This window comes from Schistocerca gregaria, chromosome 11, assembly GCF_023897955.1.
Source record: "Schistocerca gregaria isolate iqSchGreg1 chromosome 11, iqSchGreg1.2, whole genome shotgun sequence".
Lineage (NCBI taxonomy): Eukaryota > Metazoa > Arthropoda > Insecta > Orthoptera > Acrididae > Schistocerca > Schistocerca gregaria.
The window spans coordinates 24749733-24776978 of record NC_064930.1 but is presented as its reverse complement, the minus strand read 5'-3'; the positions used below and the strand labels follow the sequence as shown (position 1 = coordinate 24776978).

The 27246-nt window shown below is 38.2% G+C and overlaps 1 protein-coding gene across 1 annotated transcript in view; it reads left to right on the top strand.

The window, feature by feature from the left end:
- LOC126295425 (poly [ADP-ribose] polymerase tankyrase-1-like) overlaps positions 1-14247 on the top strand; it is a 93231-nt gene extending 78984 nt beyond the window's left edge. Inside the window, exon 4 of the mRNA XM_049987909.1 lies at positions 13683-14247. Within this exon, the coding sequence (XP_049843866.1) occupies positions 13683-14163 (481 nt within the window). The 3' untranslated portion in view covers positions 14164-14247. The remainder of the gene's footprint in view (positions 1-13682) is intronic.
- Positions 14248-27246: the final 12999 nt, after the last annotated feature.

Below are 27246 nucleotides of genomic sequence, written 5' to 3'. Positions count from 1 at the left end.
AGCACAGGTTACAGTGACCATGAAGCCCAAATACTAACAGCGAATTTAAATTACATAGGACAATATCTCACAATAACTAAAATGCAAAGGCAATTTAATGATGATAATATAAGGCTTTTTAACTATCTATTAAGGGCTGAAAACTGGGCAGAGGTCTATAAAGAAAATGATGTAAACTACATATTTAATTCCTTCCATGAAACATTTCTCCACCACTTCAATACTGCATTTCCACTGAAATCAAGGAAAATCGGAAACAAACACACAAAAACTCATGGGTAACAAAAGGGATAAGGATTTCCAGCCAAAAAAAGTGACTTAAAAAATCACATGAAACACCATGACGTCGATGATCAGTTTAGGTCATATTGTAAGACCTATTTTGCAATCTACAGGAAAGTTATCCAACAAGCAAAAAAATTATAGATAAATTTATAAAGGAATCTAACAATAAAATGAAAGGCTTGTGGACAGTTGTAAAAAATGAAACAAACAGTAAGCAGCGTGTTATAAACAAAACATTAAAACTAAACCTAAATGATGAAGTCACATCAGATCCCCAAAAAATAGTAAATGGTTTTAATGACTGTTTTACCAAAATAGCAGAAAACCTGATGAAGAACAACTGCCACAGACCAAATACTCAACACCAAACACTAATAGAAACCATACCAGTACGGCCATCAATTTTTCTTCACAAAGTCTCCAATACTGAAGTACTTACAGCTATAAAAGGACTAAAGAATAAGTACTCCAGTGGTAGTGACAACATTCCTGATTTAATCGTAAAGAAATGTGGAGAATCTATTGCTGAACCCCTAACCCACATAATAAAAGCATCCTTTTCAAATTGAGTTTTCCCTGACCTACTAAAGACTTCTAAAATTACCCCACTTCACAAAAAGGGCTCTAAAAATGATGTAGCCAATTACAGGCCCATAGCACAACTCAGCTCATTCTCAAAAATATTTGAAAAATTATTTTACACCAGACTGGAAGACTTTACTAATAAACTATCCTTATTGACAAAATACCAGCATGGTTTTAGAAAGCAAAAGAGAACTACCACAGCTATTTATGAGTATCTCAACAAAACCTTAAAAGCACTGGATTATAAGGAAATCACTACTGGTATCTTTCTAGATTTATCCAAAACCTTTGATGTAATTGACCATACTCCTTAAGAAGTTAGAAAAAAAGGTACATTAATGATCTCTCATCAGTTACACTGCCAGAAGCAGAGTTCGTTTTGTTTGCAGATGACACAAGTATTGCAATAAATAGTATGTCGAGTGTAGTTCTAGAAATATCTGCTAATGATATTTTCATGGATATTAATAAATGGTTTAAAGCCAACTCACTGACATTAAACTTCGAAAAGACTCACTGTATGCAATTCAGAACCTGTAAGAGCTTTCCACCCAGCATATGCATAAAGTACGAAGAAGAGCAGATAGAAGAGGTTGACAGTCTTAAATTTTTGGGATTACAACTTGATAATAAATTCAGTTGGGAGGAGCACACCACAGAACTGCAGAAACGCCTTAACAAATATGTATTTGCAATTCGAGTGTTGGCAGACATAGGCGACTTAAAAGTGAAAAAGCTTGCATACTTTGCCTACTTTCATTCCATAATGTCATATGGTATAATATTTTGCGGTAACTCTTCAAGTCAAACAAAAGTTTTCAGAGTCAAAAAGCATGTAATACGTATTATTTGTGGAGTAAACTCAGGGATGTCTCGTAGAAACCTCTTCAAAGAACTAGGTATACTAACTACTGCCTCTCAGTATATTTACTCCTCAATGAAATTTGTCCTAAATAATACATCTCTCTTTCCAACAAACAGCTCAGTTCATCTGTACAATACCAGGAACAAATATGATCTGCACAAGGACTTAAAAGCACTTACTTTAGTTCAAAAAGGGTCCACTACTCAGGAACACTCATCTTCAATAATTTGCCAGCAAACATAAAAAATTTAGTTACAAATAGAGATCAGTTTAAAAGGAGCCTGAAAGACTTACTAGTGGCCAACTCCTCCTACTCCATTGGCGAATTTTTTAATAGAAACAAATGATGTGTTGTATATACTTACACTATTAGTATTGTTATTTCAGCTTTAAAAAAATAAAAAAGTAAAAATTAAAAATGGTGACATGTTCCACATCCACAAGGATCTCCTCAACACGGATCTATGGAACGAAAACTAATCTAATCTATCTAATCTAGGTATAAGAGGAATTACAAACAAATGGTTAGAATCTTACCTGTCAAATAGATTTCAAAAAGTTGAAATTAATTTTGAAAAAAAGAATACCACCACCCATCAATCTACTGTCCACTCCTGACACAATGCCTATGAGATATGGCTCAATCCTGGGACCTATACTGTTTCTGCTATACATTGATGATATAAGCATGCAGCTTGCTACAGGACATACCACACTATTTGCTGATGACACAAGTATACTAATAACGGGTACTGATACAGAGGACCACAACCAAAAAATTAAACTGCTTATGTTGTCACTCAGCAAATGGTTCAAAGAGAACAAACTGATTATAAACATACAGAAAACAACGTACATCAACTTCACTCTCATTCCAAAAACAAGAAATGCCTGATATGATTCTAAATAACCAAGAGCTTGTGTGTGTGGACTCTGTCAAGTTTCTTAGCATATGGCTTGAAGAAAATCTTAAGTGGGAGACTCACACAAATTATATCTCCAAAAAGCTCTCAACTGTGTGTTACATTTTAAGGATACTCAAAAAATCAGTCACAAAATCTGTTCTCATACATGTATATTATGCTTACTTCCATTCTACATTACAGTATGGAATCATTTTGGGGGAACTCACTTGGAGGTAGATATATTTTCAAAATGCAAAAAAAAGGCAATATGCAAAATACGTAATCCAAGACATAACGAATCATGCAGACAACATTTCAAAACAAATGGCATTATGACACTGCCCTCTGCTTACATTTATAATATCGTCTCATTTGTCAAGTCATACCTGTTAAACAATGACTGCACACTAAAATTCAATGGAGATATTCATGACTATGTAACAAGGCAGCAATCTGACCTACATATGATCAGTCCAGAACTAACTGCTACCAAAAAAGCGTTTTAAACGTTGGGATACAAATGTATAATAATTTACCCAATGAAATCAAAGCAACAAAGAACCCAAGAGCCTTCACACATAAGTTAAAAAATATCTCTTTGACCATCACTTTTATGCAGTTGATCATTTTTTTTTTGAAAGGGGTTAAAAATGTAAACAATATGATAAATGTTTAATTAGGTCTGAAAATTATATACTGTGCATGTCTATGAAATATACTGGATTATTATATACTGTGCATGTCTATGAAATACACTGGACTACTTTACTATTACATTTGTACTGGCTGTTTGTATTTTACCATACAACATTTGTATTTACTGTTTTATTAATGATAGCTAACTTCCTTATTGCAAAATAATGTAAAATCAATTTATTAAATATTACCTGCAAATATGTTCCCTTGACCTGTCCAACATCATATGTACAACCTTAGAATTCTATGATTTGTATTTACTGTTTTATTAATGATAGCTAACTTCCTTATTGCAAAATAATGTAAAATCAATTTATTAAATATTACCTGCAAATATGTTCCCTTGACCTGTCCAACATCATATGTACAACCTTAGAATTCTATGATTTGTATTAACTGTTTTGTTTGAGATATATAATTTCCCTGCTACAAAATAATGTAAAAATTACTTGTAAATAGCTCTCTTGACCTATCCAATATCATATGTACAACTATACAATACTAAGATTGCCTGGATCAATAAAAATACGATACAATTTAGGCTACCATTGGTAAGCGAGCATGAACTTTCGAACAAACTTTATCAACAGAATGCTGATACAGGCTCTAAGTTCAGCACTAAGGCTAACACTGATGGTGAGAAATTGAGCATGCCATCTGTTGCACGTAGTAATGAGATGAATGAGAAAGACAATATCAGCAAAAAAGTACAGCAGTGCAAACACGAAAGTAGTGTATTATTTTTAACGGACAGTCATGGCAAAAACATGATGAGACTTTACAAAGAAAACAAAAAATACGATGCAACAGGTATTGTGAAGTCAGGAGCAACAACAAAAATCATTATTGGAGTCGACTTACATGATAAAATGATGGGAAAAATGACTGTCATATGTGTAGCGGGTGTTATGATACTGCAAGAAACGAAGCAAATAACTGCCTAATGGAGTTAAAAAAAAAAAGATCCTGGAACACAATAAACAACGAAATACAATAGCTGCAATATTACAGATATGATCTTATGTATCACTTGTGTGTCAACAAAAAACTTCGAAAAACTGACATTAAAATAAAACAAATGTGTTCTTTGTTTGGAAAATGTAGTGTCCTTGATGTAGGCAAATTGGGCAGATGTCAGCATACTAAACACGGAATGCATCTAAATTATGAAGGAGAAAACTTTGTGTGTAAAATGATAAATGAAATCATTGCGAACACAGATAGAGCAAACAGCAAAATTTCATTTACCGGTATGCGGCTAGTCTCAGCAGCCATAGAAGCACCATCATCAAAAGCAGCAGAATCATCAGTGACAGGACCAACAGCTGAAACAACACATGCAGCAGAAACTGTCCTACACGCAACAGAAAGTAAACCAAGCCTTTTTTATGGTAACACGAAGTAAAAGGATTCCAAATTGTGTGAAACATCCCATGCATTAAGCGTGAGTCTTCCACTCCTCAAACAATACTATCGACTAGTGCACTGGAAAAAGCCACTCCTAGTGAACATCATGTAAATACAGGGTTGAGCAAAAATCAAACTTCATCTTTATTCCACCAAAATATATGTAGTCTCAAGAATAAAAGACCAGTTACTAATAAATTTAAAAGATGACTGTGAAAGTGAGCCTGATATACTGTGTTTCTCAGATTATTATGTTATGAGTGGAATCCATATGCTAAAAATTGAAAACTTAAGTTTAGCTGCACATTACTGTAGATCCATTACAAGAAAAGTGGAGTTGCAACATTTATTAAAAAAAATGTAGTATATAAATCTCTAGATTTAAGCAATTACTGTGATCAACAGCATTTTGGGGTGTGTTGCACTGTCTGCTGTTAACTCGATGGCAGTTATTGTACTGGCTATTTACAGGGCACCTGCTGGAAATCTGAATGTATTTCTAAGGCAAATAAAATCACTTCTGCCCCACTTATGTAGGAAAACTATATCAACCATTGTTATGAGTGACTTCAATGTGGAATTCTTAACAGAAAATAGAAACAAAACGGACTTTGCGCACCCGATGTACTGTTGCAACTTAGTCTGGTGGGAGCGTCCCCCACTGGTACTAACAGCTGTTGCTAGCACTTTAACAGATGTCTTTGTAGATAAAGATATTTACAATAATTTAACTGTGGAAAATATTATAAATGGCCTCTCTGATCTTGAATGGCAATTCCTCACTCTAAACCGAATAAATGTACAAAGGAAAGAAAATTTCAGTTGGAAAAACTTTAGGATTATAAATGTATGCACCACTGAAAGCTTTAATCAGCAATTACAGGTAGTATACTGGTGTCCTGTGTATGCTGCAATTGATGTTAACTCAAAATTTAATATATTTATCAATGAAGTTACAAATATTTTTGGAAAAAAACATTTCCAAAAAAGTCAGTGAGGGAAAACCTGTTAAATCTGGAAACAATCCTTGGGTTACTTCAGGCATCAAAATTTCTTGTAAAACTAGAAGAGAACTATATGCAGCAGCTAAGAGATCAAATGATTCCCATAGGAGTATCACCATAAACTCTACAATAAAGTTCTGGATATCCCATACAGGCAGCATAGAACATGCACTTGAAGACAGATATTGATTACTTGAGCAATAAAGTAAAAACTATTTGGCATTTTGTAAAGAAGGAAACGAGGAAAAATGCAGTTTGTAGTGAGAATATCCAAATGAAAAGTGAGGGTCATCTTGTTAGCAACACACACACACACACACACACACACACACACACACACACACACACACACACACACACACACACATATTAAACAAACATTTAACAGAAAAAATAGATTTACAAGGCTCCATGAACAAAGTCATCAATCTTATGAAAGCCAGAGTACCTAGCTCAGTACAATACATGAGGGTAACAGCAGTCGCTGTTCAAGAAATTGAAAGAGTTATTAAATCCCTGAAAAGTAAAATCTGTTCTGGGATTGACAATATTTCTAATAAATCATTCAAATACTGCTGCAGCCATGTAAGTAAAGTCCTCTGCCACATTTTTGATGCATCACTTAAGCAAAGAATAGTTCCTGAGAGGTTTAACTATGCAGTTGTAAAACTGCTGTATAAGAAGGAAGATAACACGGATGGCCGGCTGCGGTGGCCATGCGGTTCTGGCGCTGCAGTCCGGAACCGCGGGGCTGCTACAGTCGCAGGTTCGAATCCTGCCTTGGGCATGGATGTGTGTGATGTCCTTAGGTTGGTTAGGTTTAAGTAGTTCTAAGTTCTAGGGGACTTATGACCTAAGATGTTGAGTCCCATAGTGCTCAGAGCCATTTGATAACACGGATGCTGCTAACTATTGGCCAATATCACTACTAACAAGTTTTTCAAAAGTTTTAGAAAAACTAATGCATGCCAGGATAATTAAGCATCTCAGAGATCAAAATATCCTCAGAAAAAGTTAGTTTGGATTTCAGAAAGGTTTGTCAACAGAATATACAATATTTGCATTTGTCGCCAAAGTCTTGAAATCTGTCAACTAAAAACCGAAGGTGGTTGGGATTTTTTGACCTAACAAAGGTGTTTGACTATGTCACTCACCAGATTGTTTTACAAAAAGCTGCATTTCTTGGCATAGGTGGCTCATCAGGTAAATGGCATGACTCGGACCTGTCAAATGGGAAACATTAAGTTGTAGTGGATAGTCAAAATGGAGTCGTGTTGTCGTCAGAATGAGGTACCATCACATGTGGAGTGCCCCATGGCTCAGTTCTGCCCCCCCCCCCCCTCCTTTTTATTATCTTCATAAATGATATGATCTCTCTCTACGGAATATTGTAGTTTACCATTTTTTCTGATGACACTACACTACTTATTGATAATGAAGTAGATAAACTTGAGGAAATAGCAAATAAGGTTTTAAGTGAAACAGTGAACTGGTTTAACATTCATGGCCTTTCTTTAAATTACACTGAAACAAACTACTTCCAGTTCCACACAACATTCAGAGATGAAGAAATAGTAGTAAAAATAGGTGAGCAGGTGATAACGAGGGTGGTTATCTCAAAATACCTAGGCTTGCATATTGACAGCAATCTGGATCTATGCAAAATATTGTTTCTTCTTATAGAAAAGTGGAAACCATGAAGGCAACCTATTACGGTTATTTTTATGCCATTATTACATATGAAATTATATTTTGGGGTAATCAGTCACTGGCTAAAAACACTGTGTGCACAAAAAAGATCCATAAGGATCATGTGTTGAGTCCGTCCTAGAGCCACATGCAGGAATCTTTTTCAGAAACTTGGAATTCTTACATCCACTGCACGATATATATTGTCTTTGATGTGCTTCATAAGGAAAGAAAAATTCATTTTTAAACTTAGTAGTGAGTATCAGTCATGAGATGAGAAGAAAACATGATATCCACTATGAACAGACAAATCTAAGTATGGTACAAAAAGGAGTACATTCCACTGGCTGTAATACTTTGAATGCCATTCAAGAATTGTGTGTTGGGTTGAAGATAAGCTTTACTATAGTATGAAATCATCATCTTTCGTTTTTATGCACTACCATAGATTTCTGACATTTTCCACATCCAGTGATATTGCCACAACATGGATCACCGGAACAAGAAGTAAATGAATAAATAAAGAAACTCATTTTTGCTGGTACATGTTTCCTTCATTTGTCTTTGTTTTCCAATTTCTAGCTTGATTCTAAAGGTATTTTTTTTCTTTTCAAATGTTTTTTTTGTTTTTTGTTTTTGGAAGTTGCATGGTAATGGTAAATGAACTTTTTAATGGAATATTTAAATAGTTTGACGGAACACATTCCACTACATTTACATCAGAGTATGTGGTTCAAGCATGGTGGGAACAACCACATTTTCTTGACAAAGCTCAATTTTAAAGTGGGAAATTGTGAGATAGCACCATGTTGGCCTGCTCAAACTCCTGATCTTGATCACAGATTTTTATTTGGGGGCATTTGATGAACATAGTGTATTCAAGAGCTATTGTAAATGTTGACATTGTTTGTCAATGTGTACAAGGCTTTAAGCAAATACTGTAGACAACTGGAATATGGAAATGAGTAAGTCAATCCATGACATGACATTTAAAACTAATAGTAGACATTTTGAGCATTTCATTTAGCCATCAGAAGACAACATTTGAAAAGAAAAAATGTCTGCAGATCGAAGCTGGAAATTTGAAAAGGAAAAGACAGAAATGAAGAAAAATGTGTGACATCAAAAAAAGTATCTGAAACTGAGAAAATATAGATAATTGGCCATATGTATACACAAACTTTTCTACTTTTGTTTAAGTCTAGTCACACCACTTAACAGATTTCGATGGACTACTGACCGCAAAAAATAATATACTGTGGCAGAAGTGACATGTGGCAGCTGAATGTATTTATCCTTTGAGTGCAATATCAGATACTTTGTACCAATTGGTACAACCACTTCCCCCAAATTGAGGGATAGATGTGCTGTGTTTTCAGAATTTAAATGACAAAAGTGACTGTAAATCAAACAATGGAAAATACAGGATGGGATATAACAATACTACAAGAAAAATGTTTGTATTCCATTACAGACAGCATGATTCCAAGCCAGCTATTATGAGGTAAGGAATGGTGTGTTTCTTACTGGTGATTAGTTATACAGCAGGATTCTGTTAAGTCCAAGTCCACATTGCCCAAAATGTCATTTAGTCATCACAATGCCATGTGGAACTGGAGAGAGTTGATCACCCGAGAAAATGAGAGGCACATTGAACTGAACTGTAACCTCCATTGGATTGAATGAATCCCCTTACACTAAGCACAGCATTGTGATGTGGCTGCGAGGACAATTTATGAAAGCTACTACAGTCAACAGAAAGCTATTCATTCATATCTGCAGAATCGAAAGATATTCAGAGTATCATCTACAAATGAAAACAAATTAAATCATCACATTTGTGGCTGATTTAGAGGAAAAGAGGAACATAGTTTGCATTTCAAATACTCCTAAACAACAAAGGATGCTAAATATGATACCTCTTTCTTTTATGTTTGCTATGAATATATGGATTCCAAGGTGATTTACATCAGGTATTTTGTCACAGAAGTCCATATTAAAGAGAATTTGCTTTGACTTTTTTTGCCAGGAAGCAAGATTGTTTTGTTTTTTGGATAAGAATGACTAACATCTTTCTGATGAAGCCAGATTTTTTGCATTTTAAATGAGCAGGTCTACAGAGTTATTTTTAAGAATATACTTGTAATAGTGAGAAAGTAAAGATTTTAGTTCATTTTTTCATTTTAGAAGAAGGAAAATAAAATCATTATTTGGAGAAACAGGAAGGCTGAAATTATTCATGTTTCAGGAATAAAGATTTCTTTTAAATTATTATTCGCATTGAAGGATTAAGAAGATAGTTTACAGATTGCTAGCACTAAGAAGAAAAATCTGTATTCTCACTTGATCTAACAAAAATTTTCTGCTGTCACTACAGGCTAATCACACAGCATGTTTAGCATATCTTTACATATTTTCTAATTTTATCACTGTTGATTCATTAACTTGATTCAAATGCATTTAAATGAGTTTACTAAATTTTTTGTCCATGTAAGGTATGTTTTCTTAAAATCTGCTCATCATATATATATATATATATATATATATATATATATATATATATATATATATATATATATATATATTAAAAACAAAGATTCCAAGACTTACCAAGCGGGAAAGTGCCGGCAGACAGGCACATGAACAAAACACACAAACACACACACAGAATTACGAGCTTTCGCAACTGGCAGTTGCTTCGTCAGGAAGGAAGGAAGGAGAGGGAAAAATGAAAGGATGTGGGTTTTAAGGGAGAGGGTAAGGAGTCATTCCAATCCCGGGAGCGGAAAGACTTCCCTTAGGGGAAAAAAAGGACAGGTGTACACACACACACACACACACACACACACACACACACACATATCCATCTGCACATACACAGACACAAGCAGACATATTTAAAGGCAAAGAGCCTTACTCTTTGCCTTTAAATATGTCTGCTTGTGTCTGTGTATGTGCAGATGGATATGTGTGTGTGTGTGTGTGTGTGTGTGTGTGTGTGTGTGTGTGTGTGTGTGTGTGTGTGTACCTGGTATTTTTCTAACTACAGGTTTCTCCTTTCAGCTTTTAGTATTTTTTAAAACTTCATAAATGTACAATAATTTGAATATGGCTGAGCAATGAGTAATACATAGAAGCAGATTGTCTGTAACACTGCAGCATTTTGGACTGAACTATTGCTGTTAATGATGTTCATAAGCATGTAGTATTCTTGAGAGAATGACGAAGTAGGTGTGAAGACATTTTGTACACTCGTGGGTGTGATTGTCTCCCTGACTGCAAGTCATTCATCATATGTAGTGACACTAAGGAAAGGAACAACACTCACCAAACCACTTGTTGACCCATCTCATTCCACAGCTATTCAGGGTGTAGGGCATAGCTGTACTCAGTTCACACCCCAGGCACAGCCCTACGGGTTGACATTGCTGCCAGTAACAACACACACTGAAAAAGTGGAAACTTCTCCCTCTGTAGATGACATATGTGGCTGCTTCAACAACAGCTTTAGAGTAAATGGTTCCAAACCTCTTAATAGCCAATTATTCAGAGGCACAGAAGTACCCTTACAAATGTCTCACCATACAGAAAAGTAGCTCAGACACTGATAAGATCTTGTAAGTATATTGTCATATCGCTGGCTTAGTTGTGGAGTATCTTTGCAGGCAGCCGCGTCTGTCGAGTCGAGCTTGGGACACGGAACTGCTATGTTGTGTAGTGTGTAGCTCTGCATGTGAGAGGCACTGTTAGCATGGAAGTTGAAGTGTTGCTACAAGTGCTATTACAGTAAAGTGATAAAATAAGTAAATAATTCAGAGGAAAGTGTGTCAGGATGTAAAAATGAGCAGCGCTGCTGATAACGTATTTATGTATCCTATCGTTGCGTGTCATCCATGCCGTATTCGGTCTCCCAGAATGAACTGATGTGAATCAGTAGAAATTAGTTACCATAAAAGAGTGCAATCAAGTGCCAGTGATTTGTAGCGAGCGTGAGGATGTGCGTTTGGTCATCGTGTTTCAGCATTATCAACAATCAGCTGTGCTGCGACGGTTATGTGCACGCTTGTATAAGTGAGAACTGAGAACTGAAAAAATAACTTTACGAACAGTGTGAAAATATCATTACTAGTCTCAAAGAGGACTGATACCACATATCTGTGTATGCATGACAAGTATAAGAACTTTCGTGCAATCATTCGGCTTCTGCATCATCAACAATCACCCGCGTCGTGCCGGTTACGCGTATGCTCGTCCGAATGATATTGTGGACTGTTAATCATCCATTAATTGGGATAACACTTCTGAATTAGAATGTAAACAGCACAACCTGCGATTTTCCTTTAATCATCTCAGAATATAGTTGTTCATACAGTGTTGTGTTTTAACATTGAGTGGCTCGCCTAAACCCACTTGCATAATTCGATATATAATTTCAGGCAATCCAGCAGCAGTGTGGAGCAGAACAATGACCACCACGGGATTATAAGGTGCGTGGTGTGGATAGGGCGCACGGTCAAGAAACAGTCACGAAACGACAATAGTTTAAAAGGTACCACCCCACCCATTCGCACTCCCGGGCATCTTACAGTCTGTTGGACTGGAGCAGGAGGTTTCTTGCATTGGAAGCTATGAGACAGCCAGCTGATAATTAACTTGTTAGTCCAATGGAATTCACAATAATAATGAGAGTAGGAGATAGGGTAAATGTCTTAAAGTGTCCCACTGATCTGAAACAGTTTGCAGCTGACTGCCAAAGCAATAAAATTGGTGGCAGACACAGTGGCAACTGTTTGTACATGAACCACCTTGGTTGCTCCATACCAAAATGGCTGATTCCACAGTTCAGGGCATGAGTCTTATTCATAGAATGTTTTACATTTGTAAATACCACTTACATCTCTTCTGTGATTTAATAGGAAGTATTACCACTGATAGTGTTCCATACCAGACTTTGTATCCATGTGAAGTGGCGCCCACTCGAGGAGGAGGCAAAACAGGCTCACAACATCCAACAGTGTCGTGTCTAGGAATGCAGTGGAAAGGAGGGAGGATGGGGTCAAAATCACTACCAGTCACTGTACAGTCATTCAAAATTCACATTGTCTATTTCAGCAACTGATAGGAAAGACCAAAAAACTTTTTTTTTTCTTTCTGAATGATTGGTTCATTGTTCAGTGTTCCCGTCAAGTTTTGTTTTTATTATTTGTGTATATTCATACTAATTTTCAGAACACTGAGGTCCATTTTGAGCATACGAAATGCCTGAGCTCATAGTCTTTAATTTGTTTGTGCAAACTCACTTCCAGTTGGACAGCAACATCAGTATCTTCATGTGTCTATAATATTTATAGAAAAAGTGTGAGTGTTTGGTTTGTGGTTAGTGGATATATCAGATGTCGTGTCTCCCTTTCTGGAATAATAAAACCACTTTATCATTAATTGCCTTTACCTTATAAAGAACTCGCCTTACTTTACTCCTTGCCGTATCAGACAGATTGTTTCTGGTGTCTACTATGTTCATTGTAATAAGGCAGTGATGTGCCAATGACAAGGTTCCATTTCTCTCTACATACATAAGCAGTATGAGATACACAGTCTGGTAATGAAGCCAAGACTTACTTGCCTTTAGAGGCATGGCAGTCACTGGGATATACGTAAAAACTGAGTTTTTTTTTTGTAGTATAACTATTTCATGTAAAACATTTTGATGAAATGTCTTTCTGGTATCAGTAATTTTTTTCTGTTTGATGTGTTTGTCATGAATTTTGTGAATAAATGGACTGAAATCTTTTGCTGACATGTCAGGAAGTTTTCTTCAAACACATAGAGATGTGATCTGATTTGTGCATTGCATCATTTGCAAGTGTTATAGGTGACCACCACACACACACACACACACACACACACACACACACACATACAGGACTATTATCTGTGTTAAGCAGTTTTGTGCTTCACTGAAAGAGATGCTCAACTCAGAGGAAATAACTGTTGGGAATGCATAATGGGTCAAGTTAAGCAGTAAAGTGAATATTTAATGGAAACTGGGTGAAGACTGCTATGAATTTCTACTTCATGTACTGATTTCCAAACTATCCTGTATCCTAGAAGGAATCTTTCTAGATTTCTTATTTGTCACTGGACATGTGTATTCACAACTGCTCCCACATTTGCTTCTATGATAGTTTTTTTTCATTTGGAGTGTGTGTTTGTAGTAAAGTGTAAGAATATTCACGTTCTGTGCAGGAGTCTTTCTGGAGAGGAGAAAGCCAGGAGGCTGAAGCAGGCAGCTAAGTCAGGATCAGTGCAGGAGCTGCGAGCATTGCTGTCTGTAGGTGCAGATGTGGATGCAGGGGACAGATATGGGTGGACAGCCCTGTACTGTGCGGCACTAGAGGGACACGTGGAGGCTGTGAGGAGCCTATTGGAGGGTGGTGCAGACGTGGTTGCCAGAGACAAGTGGCAGAGCACGCCTCTGCACTGTGCTGCTTGCTGGGGCCATGCGACTGTGGTGTGGCTTCTTCTGGCAGCCTCGGCTGACCCTAACGTGAGGGATCAGTGGCGACAAACTCCGCTGCACTGGGCAGCAATGAATGGCCACGCAGAGGCAGTAGCCGAGCTGCTCGAGGCGGGAGCTGACAAGGCGGCTAGGGATGAAGAGGGGAACACCCCTGCGGACCTTGCCAGGCTGTTCGACAAGCAGCAAGTCATCGAGATGCTGAAGTAATGTTAACATAATGTTAGTAAAACAAATACAACTTGATAAAGGATTTTTTGTAATTTTTAAAGTAAAGAGTACAAACAATTAGTACATTTGTCACTCATTTGCCCCACACCATTACAAAGTACATATAACTGCTCTAGTAACTTCTGAACAAGCACGGGAACAAGAGATACCCGTAAACTAATGTAACCAAACTTCCTTTTGACGAAACAATTAAAATAATTTTCTTGAGCAAATATTGTAAAAGTCAACAATAATTCTGAAATACTCCCTTCATTGCCAATAAACACCAATTTTGTACATAAAATGTCTGTTTCTAGTAGTGCATAGAATATTCACATGACTTACAGGTATGAAGCAGTGTGATGTCTCAGACAATTGAGGACTGGGATGGGCTATGGGCGTAATTGGCTCTATGCCCTTTCTCAGTAAATTGCTGAATTGATGCATCCACATTTAAATTAACCGCCCTGAAAATTTTGGCTTGATGTCTTTTGTGTAGGCTAAGCAGTCATTTTAAGAAGGCAGTGGATGACAGGCAGGTATCATCTTGTTTACTACTTATGGGTTGTGTGTCGACTGTGAGTAGATTAGATTAGATTAGATTAATACTTGTTCCATAGATCATGAATACAACACTTCGTAATGATGTGGAACGTGTCAGGTTAATAAAAGATGACTGTACAAGAAATTACATTACACAAAATATTGCATGACACTAATGATTAAGGTGTTTTTTTTTTTTTACTTAGTTAATATCTAAAAATTCAGCCAATGAGTAGAAGGAGTTGTCATCTAGAAATTCTTTTAATTTATTTTTAAATGTTAGTTGGCTATCTGTCAGGCTTTTGATGCTGTTTGGTAGGTGCCCAAAGACTTTTGTGGCAGCATAATTTACCCCTTTCTGTGCCAAAGTCAGATTTAACCCTGCATAGTGAAGATCATCCTTTCTCCTGGTGTTATAGGTATGCACACTGCTATTACTTTTGAATTGGGTTGGATTATTATCAACAAATTTCATAAGGGAATATATATATACTGTGAGGTTACTGTGAGGATCCCTAGATCCTTAAATAGATGTCTGCAGGATGACCGTGGGTGGGCTCCAGCAATTATTCTGATTACACGTTTTTGTGCAATGAACACTTTTCTACTCAACGATGAATTACCCCAGAATATGATGCCATATGAAAGCAGTGAATGAAAGTAGGCATAGTAAGCTAATTTACTGAGATTCTTATCACCAAAATTTGCAATAACCCTAATAGCATACGTAGCTGAACTCAGACGTTTCAGCAGACCATCAATGTGTTGCTTCTAGTTCAACCTCTCATCAATGGACACACCTAAAAATTTTGAAAATTCTACCTTAGCTACAGACTTCTGTTCAAATTCTATATTTATTACTGGAGTTGTGCCATTTACTGTACGGAACTGTATATACTGTGTTTTATCAAAATTTAAAGAGAGTCCGTTTGCTGAGAACAACTTAATAATTTTGTGAAAAACATCATTTACAATTACATCACTTAGTTCTTGGTTTTTGAATGTTATTACTATACTTGTATCATCAGCAAAAAGAACTAACTTTGCATCTTCATCAATGTGGAATGGTAAGTCATTAATGTATATCAAGAACAGTAAAGGACCTAAGACCGAACCCTGTGGGACCCCGTGCTTGATAGCACCCCAGTTTGAGGAATCAGATGTTGTTTTAACATTACACGAACCACTTATTTCAACTTTCTGCATTCTTCCAGTTAAGTATGAATTAAACCATTTGTGCACTGCCCCACTCAAACCATAATGATTTAGCTTATCTAAAAGAATTCCATGATTTACACAATCAAAGGCCTTTGAGAGATCACAAAAAATACCAATGGGTGATGTCCGGTTATTCAGAGCATTTAATATTTGATCAGTGAAAGCATATATAGCATTTGTTGGTATTTTGCGTGATATTTTAGAGTCCTCCAGGAGTTGTGTTGAACTATGAGCTGCATTAACATAGTAGTTATGGTGTTTGGCTGGTAAGTGAAACATTCTGGGATCAAACCTTGTTTGGTGTATAATATTTTCTTTATTTAAAAACAATATCGAAGTGTCTTACTTCATGAATTTTATTCATTTGAATGTAATTTTTGAAACTTTTAGTGCTTTGTCTCTTCATTAACCCTTTCGCTGCTACAGATATGTGTTTTATGCATTCCGATTTTGTCATCACTGCACTGCTCGCCTGTGCACGCACGTGGTGTTACAATTGCTTTGGCACACTTATCATTTGATTTCACAAAAACTATTTGGCCCAAAAATTTGATTTTTACACATCTTCTTGACTGATACCTTCCCCACATAAATGACTTAATTTTGTTTCAATGTTCAACGCAGTTGTTGTGCAGAATCAGGGAATATTTCCTGACAGATTGAAATATGCCATAGTTAAACCCTTGTATAAAAAAGGTGACAAGACAGACGTCAACAATTATCATCCTATTTCACTTCTGACATCCTTCTCAAAAGTGTTTGAAAAAGTAATGTACTCAAGAGTAACTTTACACATTAGTGGGAATAACGTTTCAACAAAATGTCAGTTCGGTTTTCAGAAGGGTGTTTCAACAGATAGTGCTATACATTCTTTCACTGATCAAATTTTAAATGCTCTGGATAGTAGAACATCACCAATTGGGATTTTCTGTGATCTCTCTAAGGCTTTTGATTGTGTGGATCATGAAATCCTCTTAGATAAGCTGAAGTACTATGGAATGAATGGTTCAGTACACAGATGGTTCACTTCATATTTAACTGGTAGAATGCAGAAGGTTGAAACAGTAAACGCACTTAGTACACAAAGGACATCAGGTTATTCAGACTGGGGATGTATCAGGAATGGGGTACCACAGGGTTCTGTCTTGGGGCCTTTATTGTTTTTAATATATGTTAATGACTTGCCTAATTATATTCATGAAGATGCAAACTTGGTTCTCTTTGCAGATGACACAAGTATTGTAATCAAGCCTAAAAAGCAACAATCAGCTGAGGAAAATGCAAATAATGTTTTTCAAAGAGTTATTAGGTGGTTTTCCGCAAATGGACTTTCATTGAACTTTGAAAAAACACTGTACATACAGTTCAGTACAGGGAAAGGCATAACACCGGAAATAAATATAGAGTGTGGGGGAAAATCTTTAGCTAAAGCAGATTGTTCAAAATTTCTGGGTGTCTGTATTGATCAGAATTTAAACTGGAAGACACACATTGACAATCTACTGAAACGATTGAGCTCAGCTACCTATGCTATTAGTGTCATTGCAAATTTTGGAGGCAAGCACATCTGTAAGTTAGCTTACCATGCATATTTTCATTCGTTGCTTTCTTACGGAATCATCTTTTGGGGCAATTCATCACTAAGAAAGAAGGTATTTATTGCACAAAAATGTGTTATCAGAATAATGTCTGTGGCTCATCCAAGATCATCTTGTAGACAATTATTTAAAGAATTAGGGATATTGCCAGTAGCTTCACAATATACACTCCTGGAAATGGAATAAAGAACACATTGACACCGGTGTGTCAGACCCACCATACTTGCTCCGGACACTGCGAGAGGGCTGTACAAGCAATGATCACACGCACGGCGCAGCGGACACACCAGGAACCGCGGTGTTGGCCGTCGAATGGCGCTAGCTGCGCAGCATTTGTGCACCGCCGCCGTCAGTGTCAGGCAGTTTGCCATGGTATACGGAGCTCCATCACAGTCTTTAACACTGGTAGCATGCCGCGACAGTGTGGACGTGAACCGTATGTGCAGTTGACGGACTTTGAGCGAGGGCGTAAAGTGGGCATGCGGGAGGCCGGGTGGACGTACCGCCGAATTGCTCAACACGTGGGGCGTGAGGTCTCCACAGTACATCGATGTTGTCACCAGTGGTCGGCGGAAGGTGCATGTGCCCGTCGACCTGGGACCGGACCGCAGCAACGCACGGATGCACACCAAGACCGTAGGATCCTATGCAGTGCCGTAGGGGACCGCACCGCCACTTCCCAGCAAATTAGGCACACTGTTGCTCCTGGGGTATCGGCGAGGACCATTCGCAACCGTCTCCATAAAGCTGGGCTACGATGCCGCACACCATTAGGCCGTCTTCCGCTCACGCCCCAACATCGTGCAGCCCGCCTCCAGTGGTGTCGCGACAGGTGTGAATGGAGGGACGAATGGAGACGTGTCGTCTTCAGCGATGAGAGTCACTTCTGCCTTGGTGCCAATGATGGTCGTATGCGTGTTTGGCGCCGTGCAGGTGAGCGCCACAATCAGGACTGCATACGACCGAGGCACACAGGGCCAACACCCGGCATCATGGTGTGGTGAGCAATTTCCTACACTGGCCGTACACCTCTGGTGATCATCGAGGGGACACTGAATAGTGCACGGTACATCCAAACCGTCATTGAACCCATTGTTCTACCATTCCTAGACCGGCAAGGGAACTTGCTGTTCCAACAGGACAATGCACGTCCGCATGTATCCCGTGCCACCCAACGTGCTCTAGAAGGTGTAAGTCAACTACTCTGGCCAGCAAGACCTCCGGATCTGTCCCCCATTGAGCATGTTTGGGACTGGATGAAGTGTCGTCTCACGCGGTCTGCACGTCCAGCATGAACGCTGGTCCAACTGAGGTGCCAGGTTGAAATGGCATGGCAAGCCGTTCCACCGGACTACATCCAGCATCTCTACGATCGTCTCCATGGGAGAATAGCAGCCTGCATTGCTGCGAAATGTGGATATACACTGTACTAGTGCCGACATTGTGCATGCTCTGTTGCCTGTGTCTATGTGCCTGTGGTTCTGTCAGTGTGATCATGTGATGTATCTGACCCCAGGAATGTGTCAATAAAGTTTCCCCTTCCTGGGACAATGAATTCACAGTGTTCTTATTTCAATTTCCAGGAGTGTATATACAGCCTAATGAAATTTGTTGTTAGTAACCCAGATCACTTCAGAATTAATAGCACAGTCCACAGCTACAATACTAGGAGACAGGGTGACCTTCACTACCGTTCATTGAATTTGACATTGGCACAAAAGGGGGTGAATTATACTGCCACAAAGATTTTTGGTCACTTGCCAAACAATATCAAAAGTCTGACAGACAACCAATCGGCATTCAAAAGTAAGTTAAGGGAATTCCTGAATGACAACTCCTTCTACTCCATAGACGAATTTTTAGACATAGGCCAAAGAAATAGAGTAAGCATTAACAATTGTACCGTATATAAGACTAACAATGATTATTTGTCATAAATGAATCTTTTGTACTTTGACACGTTCCACATCATTACGAAAGAATCGTGTTCATGATCCATGGAACAAGTAATATAACTAACTAACTAACACACTCTGATCTTCCTAAAGATCATCTGCCACAAGTTTCATATTTCATTCATTCTTTTACATCTTTTTCCTTGTGGGTCTCGGATTATCGTCCCTGCCCATACAACCACCACGAAAATGATAAACCCAATGTGAAACTGTACTATAGTCCACTGTAAACTCACCACAAACTTCATTTGATGATGGGCTTTTGCTGCACAAAGTTTTTATCTCGATGTACGATCTCTGGTCTTCAACAGTCACAGTATCCCTAACCCCAGATTTATGTTAGAGTATCCAGCAAAAATACAAAAACACATGCTTTTCCTCAACCTTCCAACTACATCTGACACAAGTTTCGTTGTTGTTGCATCAAACAGACCACATTAATACCAATCTGTGCATTATTAATTAAATGTCCATTGTAGTTTTCCCCAGTACTACGGTATTACATGGTCATACGGCCAGCATAGTGAAGAATACATAATGCGTGCATCCCAATTACTTCAGTTTATGAGGTAATGAGGACAAACATCACTCCTTACTGACAGTAGGGAGAGCAGCTCACGGCAACTGCTGGTGACGTCAATGTGTTGCGAGGGCCGAAGCCACCCGGTGTGACGTGGCATGCTGGGCGGTCCTGTGACGGGCACAGCGTTTCCGACAGCTGCTTTGTCTGGGACTCCAGCAAGGGCCTGCCTCCAGACACCAGCCCATCATCTCGCTCGTGACAAACACTGGAAAAAAAAAACTTGTCAATCACACAGCTTAAACCTTATGGTGGGACAAAACTTAAACAAAATTTAAAGCAAGACTCATTCTGGATGTAATCAAGTACACACTGGGAAGAAATCAAGAAATCACACCCCAGTAACATTTTCTCAATATACAGCCGTGCTTACTTTCCTAATCTGAGTTTGCAGCAAACCTGCCCAGTGACCTCTAAGGTCCCATTCAAAATGGACTCACAATTCTCCTTACCAGCTGTAGCTGTGGCAAATTGCCAATACACGTATTCGTGCTATACCACTCGTGTTCGAACAAGGATATGCTGCAACCTGAATCGACCAATTGACATACTGATTCTGAACCTAAAACCACACACACAAGTGGCAAACATGTTATGCTAACCACACACACATAGCAGCTGTGTAGCACATGTCCTCCTCTGGCATCAGCTGTTTGAACTCCATTGCCACGGTTCCACGCAGTCTCTAATGTCGTTCCCTCCCGCATCGAAACCACGTGTGCTGCAATGTTCCTCGTTCCCTCGGTTTCACAACATTTAGCTCACAATTCACTCTATCTTTCTCAGGTAGCCATTCATCTGTCCATTTCTCGTGCTCGTGCTTAACGTTCTTCACACTGACTGCCATGAGATCCAGGTCAGAAAATGAATGCTGCTTGTCAGTAAACATTACCTGCAACTGGTGTTGTAATCGAATGCCTGCCAGAAAGCTCACCGGTGCTTCACTTTCTGGGTTGTCTGCATGTAGGGCAACTGTTGCTATCCACACCCAGTTGACATAATCGGCCAATGTCTTATTGGCAGCCTGGCAACTTATAAAAATAATGATCAGTTAGATCCTTTTGTCCACATGTCACCGAGGCCTCACTGGGAACACTTTCATGGAGCAGTGCGAGCAATCCATCACGCCGCAACAGTTTGCCTATTACTCTGCTCAGACATTGCTCTGCAAAGGGAAAAATGGTTCGGTACGTTAACCCATCCAGACTTGTAAAATCTTGGGTTTTGCCTATTACACCTCCTGTCTAATCAAATTCCTGGTAATAACCCAGTTCACTCACTTCCTGCCACTTAAGAAAGCAAAGCTGCCTCTCTACTGGAGTAATTTCATGCTGGAAAACCTACATATCTGACATGCATTTAGGGTCCTTGTAGATTAAATGGAGTTTGCAACACGGTCTACCAGATCATGCAGATGCAACATCTGAGCACATAAATGGAAGGTATCTCCTAACAAATCAACACTTACTCAAGGATTTGCATGTGGCACTCACCTCCCTTGTGGTAAACAGCAAATCTGACATGCCCTGCAGCTATTGGCACTGAAAAGGAACTAAAAAATGTTGTAATTTAATCTCAAAGACACAAGAAGAAAATTTGTTCGACTGTCATACCAGAGGAATACTCTGAAAAACTGTTTTATCCTTGATAGACAAAGGACTAATTTTGAGATCCTTTTATTACTTCTAGTATTAACTACTTTTTGTTCTGATGTGCTGGCATAAAGACGTACTGTATAATTTCATGTCTGTGTGTGTGTTAAATGAAGGTGTTAAATGATGAAAAATGTGTTTTATAATTTGTGTCAAGATCAAGCCTACCTCCCATATCAATGGAGTACAAATTATTCTGTTAATTCGAGAAGGCGAATTTTAGATGGAGGCGACGATATTTTCGACAGCGCTGCTCAACAATAGAGGTATGTGATTATGCTCACTACTTTCCTTTGGTGCCCGCTGAGATTAATTCCAATGTGTTTTTGCCGAGACATTCGGAGCCTGCAATCTTCCTTTCCATATAAAAATAGGAGTCCGATAGAAAAAGAAATATTCTTAAATTTAAATAATTGCAATTCTTTTACCCAGGCCACTGGGAATGATAGAACGTAAGTGCCTCTACCCTGATTGTACGTTCGCAATCTGGTGGATGTCTACCAGTTGGTTGATGTAGAAATGTTCTATTAGGGAGAGTGCCCTCTGCTTGTAGAACATGTCCTGGCCACTGTTGCCTTCTTCTTGCACTGTCCCAATACAAATTTCTTAAACTGCCAATACAGATCTTCAGTGTGGTTTCCATCCCATCTTGCAGTTACTCTATTGTATATTGGGCCATAAATTTTCCTTAAAATCTTCTTCTCAAATATTTATTCACAAAATTTTATTTGCGGGGAAAATAACTAAATACATATTTCACATACTTTGCTACCTGAGCATATACTTGGGTTCATAACTCAGTTAGTTATGACAATTGTATAACAACTAATTTTAGATATTCGGTGGATGTTCTAACAACCCTACCACAACAAAGGTCAGCATTTAATAACGATTGTGGTGTTGCTCATGCTGCTAAATACTGCATTTTCGGGCAACAACAGTCATATTATGTGGCAGGTGCAATTAGAGCACAGTTAATAAAGTCATTTCATGTAATAATCAAAAAACTAGGCATTCGTCTTTTTGAGTTTCCCATGCTGGTCTCATTGTAAAATCGTAGGTCAATCGTAGAAAATCTAGGTGGTTATGATTCCAAGCTCGGATGCAAAAAGGCCTAGGTTTTATTCTGCTATATTCAAAAGTTTTGTAGATGCGCATCACTAATCATTCTTGAAGATTACACTTTTGCAGGACAATGGTGATGTAAAAAAAGCAATCAGCACTCCGACTTTAAGTTACACTTCTTTTTTATTACTTTTGCTGCAATATCACGTAACACACAAAACATCACTTCACAATACAAAACATACTTGAAAACATTTTCCTCACATATTATAAGCCAACTACAATATGCATCTTTCCAACATGACGTCCAACACTTGACTCTCTCGACGTCCGACTCTCCGACAAGTTTACAACCAAATAATAATCGGTTATGCGCCCAAAAATCAGAGTTACAAGTACGTCAAAGATCATAGTGACAAAAGAAAGAATACACATAAGAATAATATCATTGCAATATAAACATATCGATGTATCAGAAATGAAATCAAATCTGAATGTTGTCTCAGAAATATATCAACTACTTTGCAGAAACACAGTAGAATATAGCTGGTATCGAGAGGTTCAGGTGAGATGCCGTAATGGTTGTGTAATTCAAGTACCATTACAATGTCTGCCCAGAGAGTTACACATACACAGTGAGCTTCTGCTCCTTAGAACTACAAGCCACTATCACCTTAAGATTCAGCAAAATAGACTCTTACAAAAACATCTCTGCCTCAGCCCACAAACATTTAGATTACATCCATCGACGATGTCTAATTTTAAGAGAAGTTAACCAGCTTCTGACAGTAAAGTAGCTGAGAACTTGATTTACAATTTACATTTCTTATCTGTGGACTATAGCCTACTTTAAAATGAGTAAAATTGTTTACAAAAAACTAATGGGCTTGTTCCCATTAGAATAACTAAACAAAAGCACCGGCTCTCACCCCTATAAGTTATACACAATTAAGGTTGAGTCATGTCACCATAAAGTTAGTAGGCTTTTCTGTGTGGCACCACTGGCTCAAGGGTAGTATCGACTATCCCTCTTGTGGCCCCATTGCCAGTATCTATGAGGAAGAGTTTGTATCTGTGGGTTGTGTTCTCAGATGCTCTTTGCTTGCAGATGTATATATGGGTGCACTGGCCCAGGAGAGTGGAGGCACCAAGCTTGGGGATTGGCAATAAGAAGCGGTCACGAGGTCCAAGCAGCTGAAGCCGTGACCTACGCAAGGAGTGCCTGCACAGAGTAAAGATACCAGAGTACTTCACCAGTCAGTTGGTTGGCAAAATTTTTGTCAGATGACTGCTCATGTCCTGGCTGACCCCTTCTACCTCACTGTCCTCGACACCACTCAGTAGCAGCTGTGATGCACCATGGAACCATGTAGCTCCTTGCTGATAAAGGGGAGTAACATTCTGTAATTCTTGTAGTGATTGGTGTCATTGTCTACCCAACCTCTTTATTATTTTCTGGTTTGTACCTGACCCTCAGAGTTTTACTCGGTCAGCTCTTTGGTTGTAAATATAGACCATAGAGTTGTACTAGACACTAGTTGTCATTTGAAAATTTGATCTTATACTATATTGCACTTCATTTTTAGTTTATAAATCATTAATGTTTTAATGAATCAATTCCTGGTCAGAAATACAGTCAGAACGATTGTACCAAGGTACAGTTTGCCATTATACAAAAAGGGGTTAGATTTGGATGTTAATTGGTTCAATCCCTTGATTGTAATTGTATTTGAGATAACCGGAACTATCTGTTGTACTAAGCTGTGCATTCCTGTTTTTGAAAGACTGGGTCATTATTGGTGTATTTTTTAATGGATTTTGTGGTTCCGCCAAATGAGTTCTCTTGTAATAAGGGCTCACACGTAATGTTTTAAAGTGTTCCTACAGAGCAGCCTTCATAAGTGAGAAGCAATTTAACTTTTGGCATATTAACAGCCAACTGTCACTATTACCGGATTTAGTCAGAATAAGATTCATCAATATTACCTATATATTTTCATGTGTCGCAAAAGGGCATTTAATAAGAGAAACTGCTTCCAGTGTGGCAGTAAACACTGCTGTTTCACCTGCAGGCCTGGGACCTTGTATTTATTGTCATGTGGTTCTTATTTTGATAAAGAAAACCATATTGTTAAGTAAACAAGCTGTGTTACCATCTACGTTTTCCTTATAACCAGTAAATACAACATCTTGAAGATTCAAATACCTATTAAGATCAAGTAGACATAATTCCTTAAAGAATGTCAGTGACTAGTTAGCAGAATTTTATGTGTTCACAAAAAAATTTGCAAGGCAGAGAGCCTACAGCATAGGCCTAAAAACTGAGCAATTTAATAAAACAGATCTTACAGCACAATAAACCACCTGTTAAGATTCCAGCATATGTTATTGATACTGTTGTTAATATCTACTGGGATGTGCAAAAACAATGCATGACATACAGAGCCCATCAGAAAAATGCACTTTAAGGAACAAAAAGTATCTTATGTGTTTATTTTACATTTAATAATTGATCACATATGCCGTAAAACCTTCATTTTAGCACATGGTTACTTTAAATGTTTAAAATGTTCATCGTTGTCAGTTATACACATAACAGAATGACAAGTGGTCCCCACAACTACATCAGTCAATGTTACAGTGGAGATCGCTGCACATGTTGCTGTAAACTCCTGGCATTCTGGCTTAAGAAAGTATACTGCCAAAACAAATTTCAAATGGATCATTATCTTCAACACAAACTCAGTTGCTGTGGACATGTCAAAGACTGCAGTATAGTTCGTGAAACCTGTTTATGTGATGATGCCCATACTACACCTGTCCAAAATTTCATATTTACTGACTCCATTATGAGTTTATGAAACTTCATTTTGCTGATCCTAAGTTACTTTATATGGATATAGATAGCTTTATCTATTGGGTGAAGAACTGGGATCCATATAAAGTAATGAGTTGCCACAGAGAAGAATTCAACACATCACCATATGTGCTTCATAATTCTTATGGTATTGTTCCATAGAACAAAGTCATTGGCCTAATGAAAGACGAGGAAAATGGGAGCCAGTTGTGGAGTTTGTGGGTTTAGAATACGAGATATAGGCATATTGTTCTTTGGAAATTGCAACCCAGAGGCAGGAAAGGGGTGGGTTTCTTGCAGTATTAAGTGCTCTTGAAATTAAAGGCTATTTGCATTACAGGCACTGCACATAGTGTAGCGAACTAGTATTTGGTCTCAAGGACATGAGGTATACATTGTGCTGCAGTCAAGAATTGATTTGTTGGATCATGATGATAAATGAGTCATTTGTGATGACTGCATTTGTGTGTGTGTGTGTGTGTGTGTGTGTGTGTGTGTAAAAATGAACATATATACACTGTGAGTAGTTGGTTGAGTGCTATGTGCACATGTGAATATGTCTGCATAAAATGTGTGATTTACTGTGTACTAAGTGTTCGTTATGTATATAGTGCCCAATTTATCTTGCTCACCCAGAAAACTTCTTTCTGAGCGGTTAAATGAAAAAGTACTTCAACCAATGAGTTTTAACATCATTGGGTAGTTATTGCCAAGGATAAACATTTTATGTATCCCCACAGAAGTAGGAGATACAGAGTAGGGGTTAAATTTTTTAAATGGATCCATGTACATTTTATTCAAGAATAAACTTGCCCTCTCCAAGAGCCAGTCAGAAAACTATCACACTGTACTATCTTATTGATGAAACGAATAGCTATGGAAATGATAAATGAGTAAATGATACATCACTTTGGTGTATTTCATTAACTAAATCATTTAACCTCTTCAGTGAGTGTTAAACTTTGAATGAAGCAATACTGCACTGTACAACAACTGCATCTTGTAATTGTATGGTACTATCTTACAGCAGAAGTAACATGGCCCTTTGTAGTAACTTTTACTGTGATATTACCACTACATGAAAAAGAGAGCATTTACATTGCATGCTCAAAATGGTGACTACTAGCATTCAGACCTAGGGTCTGTCTAATGCCCTATATAGCAATGTATCTTCGTCTTTGATGGCTGTACAAGCCTTAGTAATGTCTTGCTGCTTGTCCTCCTGTTTCATTGGAACATTTTTGTAGACAGCACCCTCAACTGCTCCCCACAGAAAAAACGTCCAGTGGTGTACAGTCCAGAGATCAGGCAGCCCAACTAACTGGCCCACTATGTCCAACCCACCTACCAGGGTATTTGTTGTTGTTGTGGTCTTCAGTCCTAAGACTGGTTTGATGCAGCTCTCCATGCTACTCTATCCTGTGCAAGCTTCTTCATCTCCCAGTACCTACTGCAATCTGCTTAGTGTATTCATCTCTTGGTCTCCCTCTACGATTTTTACCCTCCACGCTGCCCTCCAATACTAAATTGGTGGTCCCTCGATGCCTCGGGACATGTCCTACCAACCAATCCCTTCTTCTAGTCAAGTTGTGCCACAAACTCCTCTTCTCCCCAA